The following is a 6974-nucleotide window of genomic DNA, read 5'->3' as shown; positions in this document are numbered from 1 at the left end:
ACAAATTTATGTGAGCAAAAACCAAATATACAAACAGACAGCGCAAAAGTAAAACAGCCTACTTACATGTGTTTCTTATGTAAGTAGGCTGTTTTACCTTTGCGCTGTCTGTTTGTATATTTGGTTTTTGCTCACATAAATTTGTATTCGTCTTTTTGCAGAATATTCTGTATGTTATTGTTTTCTTCTTAGGCCGTCATATGATCGATTTATGATGTAAATTAACATTGGTCGCTATGATACGAATGTTAAATCGATATTGACGAAACCCGAAACATTCTTTAATTTTATTGTTTTTGGACTTAGTCTACCAAGAGATGGCTGGAAAGGGTGCAAAGAAGCGTAATAGTAAAGATTCGACTGGTAGTAAAGAGAAGAAAAAAGGTGGTGGAAAAAAGAAAAATGGTCGTTCTGCTGGTGGTTCGTCAGCAAAATCGTCAAAAATTCAAGGTGACATCTTTAGCGAAGGTGCTATGGAAAATGCATACCTAATTTGTCATAATGTACAGGTACTTATGATTCTTATCGTCTCAAAACACCTCACATAAGACTGATTCTTTTTTTTCTCATAATATATAGGATGTGTTGAAAGTTCGTGGCTTTCCCTGGCCAGAAGCTAAGAAAAAGAAAGGAAAACGAAAGTGAATCGACATCGAACGCTATCGTCGCACCATTTAAAAATAAAACAAACAACATTTGATTATAAAGCAAGAAAATTTTTTTTAATGTGAATCGTAGACAAAACGAGAAATAAACACACGAATTAAGTTCGAGCGAATCAGAATAACAAAAGAAAAAAAAACATCTTCGGCTATTTTGATTGAATTTTTACTTTCTTTTCGTTTTTTTTTAAATATTGCCGACTTTCGGGCGTATTTTGATTTCTAGCAATTTCTGTGATGATGCTATTCACAATTTATTTTTAGATGAAACATTGACTCAGAATATTCCATACTCCATACAGAACGATCTATCTGTTGAATTTAAAGGCTTTGCTAAATGACATTTTTCTGTTAGTTTTATTACGGATTTGCCGGCGAAAAGAGCGAACAGCAGTGCGACGTAAACTGCAACTACGCGAATAAAACAAATCATAATACTGTGGTAAATTGTTATTCTTTATTTAAAAAAAAAGTAAGTCAGTTTTCATTTCACTTTTCTCAAAACCATCTAGTAAACGTATTAAAATTTGAGTCATTTTTTAAATAATCGAGTAGTCTATTGAACGAAAAACAGTTATTATATCGAACCGATTGTGTTTTCCTTTAAATTTTATTACCATGGAGAAATGTTATGTAATTTTTGGAACACATTGACGCATTTTCTGTGACTCTTTTTGCGTGAAACATTTTTTTTTCGTCTTCTCTATAAAAGAAGATATTCATTTGAATTCCAAAGTGAGCCACAGAATGTGTTTCAATGACCAAAAAAATATTTAATTCCATGTTTCATTTAAGTGCATTGTTCACAATCAAATTAAATGTGGTTTTTGTTGTTGAGTTGATGAAGTTCTACTATGTATATTTTGATTATCTCTCATTTTTTCGTTTGAATAAACAGAACATAATGGCAAAAGCAATTGGTATCGATTTGGGAACGACGTACTCGTGCGTTGGAGTTTTTCAACATGGAAAAGTTGAGATTATTGCAAACGACCAAGGGAATCGTACAACACCAAGTTATGTGGCATTCAACGATACCGAACGTTTGATTGGTGATGCCGCAAAAAATCAAGTAAGCAAAATATACCAAAATGGAAATCAATTTTTGTTTTTGCTCATTTCATGACATGAACATCACGCGCGCACAGGATATATACAATTCACAATGCATTTTGGTTTTTGTGTTCCACATTTTGTTACTGTTTTTTTAAAATTGTATAATTGAAAAGCTTGCCCTTAGCGATGTTTGTGAATAATGTAGCATTTGTGTCGAGAATGTATCATTTGTGTAGCGACATCAAGGTTCTCATGTACTTGACCATTTTTGGTACAGCACATCGCCAATGATACTAATGCATTATTCAAACAATAAACTATTTGAGAACATTTGAGAGTGTGTGCGTGTGTGCATTGTCAAATGGCCACGATTCATCTCTTCAGATTTTGGCTTGACAATTAATGAATTATTAATTGTCGTTTTGGCTCTATCGTTCTTTTTGTGTGCGTGTATTGTGCGGAACCGTGAAAAAAATGCTTTAATTAACAATTCTTCCCGCTATAATATATTCATCGCATATAAGGTGCGTTTGTTTTTTTTTAATCTCATCTCTATTTTGATTGAAATATAACGTGCACTTTGTTTTCTATTTACTGACGATTGAAATGTATCACAATTTCTAGTGCATAATCCATACGCGTCTCCATTTCAAATGAGATTTGAAATCAAGAAAAACAAAAGAAACACAATGCATCGAAAATAGAAAATTGTGTGAGATTTTAATTTTGATATTTTCGCATCGATGCGAAATTTCTCGAACATGAATGAAATCAAATTAAAAAAAATACACACATAGTTTTAATGGATGAGTAATTCTATTTTGGTAAATGTTGATATATGTATTTAGATCAATAGCTGTATATTTTTGGCACATATCTAATTTTTTATTCTTCTATTGAAGATGAGTTTAGTAGGAAAATTCAATGTCTATAGATGTAAACATGAGAAACACCCACGATTTTCATGCAAGAACATAACGTTTTTTTTTTTTGTATTAAAAATAGCTATGATATAAAACCACATAACCATTTGAGAAAAAAAAACAAGTCCAGTGTTTGTGTATACTGCGTTTATGACGTCGAACGTTACTGTCGCCCAACACTTTCGATTTGGTTTGTTGATTTGCGATAGATCGCAGGCAATCGAACCATATTTATTGCGATTAAAAAAAATGTGTGGCATATGTATGTGTGCTTTGAATTTGGTGAATCTAAATTTGACATTATGACATATAGGTAGCAGCGTGAAATCTTTATTACAGGAGCGGCTAACCGCTTGTGTGCGCGCGCGCCTACTTACAATGACATCAAAATAGCAAAGCATGACATACGTGTTTGTTTATTGCTTTATTTTCGATATAATATTCAATGGCGATTCGTGTGTTATTCACAATATGCGTTGCAAATTACACAATAAAATTGTCTGGTTTTGAATGTATTTTGTTATAATTTGATATCTTTTTTTTTCGCTTTATTGCTTCGCAGGTCGCAATGAATCCAAAAAATTCGGTATTTGATGCAAAACGATTAATTGGTCGTAAATTTGATGATCCAAAAATTCAAGATGACATTAAACATTGGCCATTCACTGTAATCAATGATTGTGGCAAACCGAAAATTGAAGTTGAATTCAAAGGTGAACGCAAAGTGTTTGCACCTGAAGAGATCAGTTCGATGGTTTTAACAAAAATGCGAGAAATTGCCGAAGTATTTTTGGGCACCTCAATTAAAGATGCTGTCATCACCGTTCCGGCATATTTCAATGATTCCCAGCGTCAGGCTACTAAAGATGCCGGTCAAATTGCTGGCCTAAATGTTTTGCGTATTATCAATGAGCCCACAGCCGCTGCATTAGCCTATGGCCTTGATAAGAATTTAAAAGGCGAAAAGAATGTGTTGATTTTTGACTTGGGCGGTGGCACATTCGATGTATCAATTCTTGCAATTGATGAAGGTTCATTGTTTTCAGTACGTTCAACGGCCGGTGACACTCACTTGGGTGGTGAAGATTTCGATAATCGTTTGGTCAGTCACTTTTCCGATGAATTCAAACGAAAATTTAAAAAAGATTTGTCGGGAAATGCACGCGCCTTGCGACGTTTACGCACAGCATGCGAACGAGCAAAACGAACATTGTCATCAAGTACAGAAGCTTCATTGGAAATTGATGCTTTGCATGAAGGTCTCGATTTTTATGCCAAAATATCGCGAGCCCGCTTCGAAGAACTTAATATGGACTTATTTCGATCGACTCTTCAGCCGGTGGAAAAAGCATTGACCGATGCCAAATTGGATAAGGCCAAAATTGATGAGGTCGTTTTAGTTGGTGGTTCCATTCGTATACCAAAAATTCAAAAAATGCTTCAAGATTTCTTCAATGGCAAAACCTTGAATCTTTCAATTAATCCGGATGAAGCGGTAAGTAAAAGAAAAAGTAAAACTGTGCATGAGGATACCTAATCTTTCCCTTACTTTTTTTACAAATAGGTTGCGTATGGTGCTGCCGTGCAAGCAGCTATCCTATCGGGTGAAGGAAGTTCGAAAATTCAAGACGTTCTTCTAGTTGATGTGACACCGCTTTCGCTTGGTATTGAAACGGCTGGCGGCGTGATGACCAAACTCATCGAACGCAATGCACGCATTCCATGCAAGCAACAGCAAACATTCACTACATACAGCGACAACCAAAATGCCGTTACTATTCAAGTATATGAAGGCGAGCGAGCCATGACGAAAGATAACAATCTTCTTGGCACATTTAATTTAACCGGAATTCCGCCCGCACCGCGTGGTGTACCAAAAATTGAAGTTCAATTCGATTTAAATGCTGATGGTATTTTACATGTATCGGCCAAAGATAATAGTACTGGCCGCCAAGAGAAGATCACAATTACAAATGACAAAGGGCGCTTATCGAAAGCTGAAATTGATCGAATGTTGGCCGATGCAGAAAAATATCGCGAAGAAGACGAACGTCAAAAGGAAAAAATTGCATCCAGGAACCAATTGGAAACGTACATTTTTGCATGTAAACAAGCGGTCGAAGATGCACCAACCGGTAAAGTAAGCGATGCAGACAAACAAACTGTAAAAGATAAATGTTCGGAAACAATGAAATGGCTTGACGCAAACAATTTGGCGGAAAAAGATGAATTTGAGCATCAATTGAAGGATTTGCAAAATGTATGTGGTCCAATTATGGCAAAAATGCACGGTGCCGGAGGAGGTGATTCTGATCGACAACATCCTAGCGGACCCCAACGTGGTCCCACAGTCGAGGAAGTTGATTAAAAACATTTTAAAAAAAAACATACACATTTTCATTAACATTTAACCTTTTTTTGTTGTTGTTTGTTCCCTTCAAAATCTAATGTAACCTTCTATAATATGTTATTATTCAAATAAAAAAAAAAACAAAAAAAAAAAAACAATAAAATTGTAATTACAGATTGAATTTAACTCGATTGCAAATGCAATTTAAATGATGACCTCTGGTATCCACAGTGAATGAACGCGTTCACCGATGACATCAAATCTGTAAATTTTAATTTAAATATAACATATTATAACACACGCGTATGATGCATTTTTTTTACTTACTTATTGTTTGTAATTAGCATCATCAACCTTTGCAAAAATTTCGGAGCAATCCATGGGTAGAAAAGCCGTGCGGTATACATATAACTTCCACCAAAAATGAATGCAATTTTAGCGAATGGAATTTTTGTTAACCATTGGTATGTTTGGGTGGTGGGATCAGAATACAGTTTGTAACGATGCCAAATCGCTTCGATAGCAGTGATAAAAGTATGAGCAAGAATTTGTAATTCATCGGCACAAAAATAAAATGGAAGACCACCAAGAATTGCCGAAATATCTTGATTCAATCGAGTTGATCGTTGCAGCCAATTGTTTAGCATACAATTTATTGATTCTGTCAATGTCGGATAAAGAGAGACAAAGAGTAAAAAATTCGGTTTAATATGTTTGATTATATAGAACCATCCAGTTAGCGGATTTTTCAAAATTGCTCCAAAGTTACTGAACAACGATTTAAGAATCTCTAAGGCCATGCCAAGCATTAAATATGTTCTGAAAACCTGCAAAGAAAAATTTAAAGTCATGGCATAATGCAATTTGTATTATTAATTTTGTATAATGTGAATTGATTACAAACAAAAAAGCATCGTTATTCAAATGATCATACTTGTAAGATATATGATTTGCAACTAATTCTCTTGTGATCGCAGATGTGATGTTGATCGAATGGTTTCGTTTTATTGGATGAAATATCATTTTCGATTTTCGGTTTGTATTTTCGCAGAGGTTTGAATAACCAAATTATTGAATCACCATTTAGATACATTGAATCCACAATAATACCGCTGAGAATCATAAAAAATATTGTACGCAACGAACGATAAGTTTTAAGCATTCGCAATGGCCATAGTGATCCATCACGCACCAATATATCGAAAGTCTGTAACACACAAAACAATTATATCATCGTTTGAAAGACATTGCTACAACTGCTGTACAGCAAATATAACTTTATTTACGATAAATGATACTGCATGACAGAAGAAACCGTGAACTTTTTCAGTTGCCATGAATATGGTAAAACCGCCTGCCATCGCTGGTATCGGTATAAGAGTCCAAAATGACGTGTGTCCAATGAGATTTCTTTGTGAAAAATTAAAATTATTTTTTTAGTTGTCATTTGATATCGTTGCACATTTCATGTACACTTACGATAGCAAACAAATGGATAAAAATGCACCATAAACAGTTGAACCTCCTGCTATAACAGAGCTAACAAAAACCTTAAGAACGTCGTACAATTTTTCTTTGGTGAAATTTTTCGAATTGGCCAACATCGGTAACTGAAAACAAACACCAGGATTCAAGTTGGCACGTGGATGATTATGGTCATAAGATTTGACCCATATGTTTTTTGTCTTTTAATACAAAACTATACTCACAAAGTAAAGTGGAACAAAAAATTGAGCTGTTCGAAATAGTGTTATGGGTATGGTTTTAAGTAGAAAATATGTGCACGACTCATCTGGATGTAAAACATATGCACATGTAACATTATGACTTTTCATAATTTCACTATAGTATTTACTGAGCGCAGCCATCTCGCTCATATAAGCACTATAAAATAAAACCAAAACCGTTGTCTGAAACACAAGAAACACGAATCAACTGAATGAAACCCTGGCCTAAACCACACAAATGAATGTAAAAAAAAAT

General features: G+C 34.5%; 3 protein-coding genes across 5 annotated transcripts in view; 2 read left to right on the top strand and 1 right to left on the bottom strand.

The window, feature by feature from the left end:
- Window positions 1-1134, top strand: part of LOC116338540 (small lysine-rich protein 1) — a 1760-nt gene extending 626 nt beyond the window's left edge. The window contains exons 2-3 of the mRNA XM_031763880.1: window positions 307-509; window positions 580-1134. Of these exons, the coding sequence (XP_031619740.1) occupies window positions 318-509; window positions 580-645 (258 nt within the window). The 5' untranslated portion in view covers window positions 307-317 and the 3' untranslated portion in view covers window positions 646-1134. The remainder of the gene's footprint in view (window positions 1-306; window positions 510-579) is intronic.
- On the top strand, window positions 1030-5291 carry LOC116338534 (heat shock 70 kDa protein cognate 2). 3 transcript variants are annotated; one of them, XM_031763872.1, is made up of 4 exons: window positions 1030-1134; window positions 1561-1734; window positions 3204-4136; window positions 4206-5291. In XM_031763872.1, the coding sequence occupies exons 2-4, from the start codon at window positions 1567-1569 to the stop codon at window positions 5007-5009; spliced, it is 1905 nt and encodes a 634-aa protein (XP_031619732.1). In that variant the 5' UTR covers window positions 1030-1134; window positions 1561-1566; the 3' UTR covers window positions 5010-5291. The 3 variants fall into 3 exon arrangements, with proteins under 3 accessions (XP_031619732.1, XP_031619733.1, XP_031619731.1); XM_031763873.1 differs by having other exon boundaries at window positions 1032-1104; XM_031763871.1 differs by lacking the exon at window positions 1030-1134 and adding an exon at window positions 1233-1295.
- On the bottom strand, window positions 5078-6969 carry LOC116338537. The gene is made up of 6 exons (XM_031763876.1): window positions 6701-6969; window positions 6471-6601; window positions 6278-6401; window positions 5926-6198; window positions 5319-5818; window positions 5078-5253 (listed from the first exon to the last, which is right to left on the bottom strand). The coding sequence occupies exons 1-6, from the start codon at window positions 6866-6868 to the stop codon at window positions 5196-5198; spliced, it is 1254 nt and encodes a 417-aa protein (XP_031619736.1). The 5' UTR covers window positions 6869-6969; the 3' UTR covers window positions 5078-5195.
- Between the last annotated feature and the right edge of the window lie 5 nt (window positions 6970-6974).

The sequence above is a fragment of the Contarinia nasturtii genome, unplaced genomic scaffold, assembly GCF_009176525.2.
Source record: "Contarinia nasturtii isolate CC-2019 unplaced genomic scaffold, AAFC_CNas_1.1 Cnas_scaffold_414, whole genome shotgun sequence".
NCBI classification, from domain to species: domain Eukaryota; kingdom Metazoa; phylum Arthropoda; class Insecta; order Diptera; family Cecidomyiidae; genus Contarinia; species Contarinia nasturtii.
This window is presented reverse-complemented; position numbering and strand designations above follow the sequence as displayed.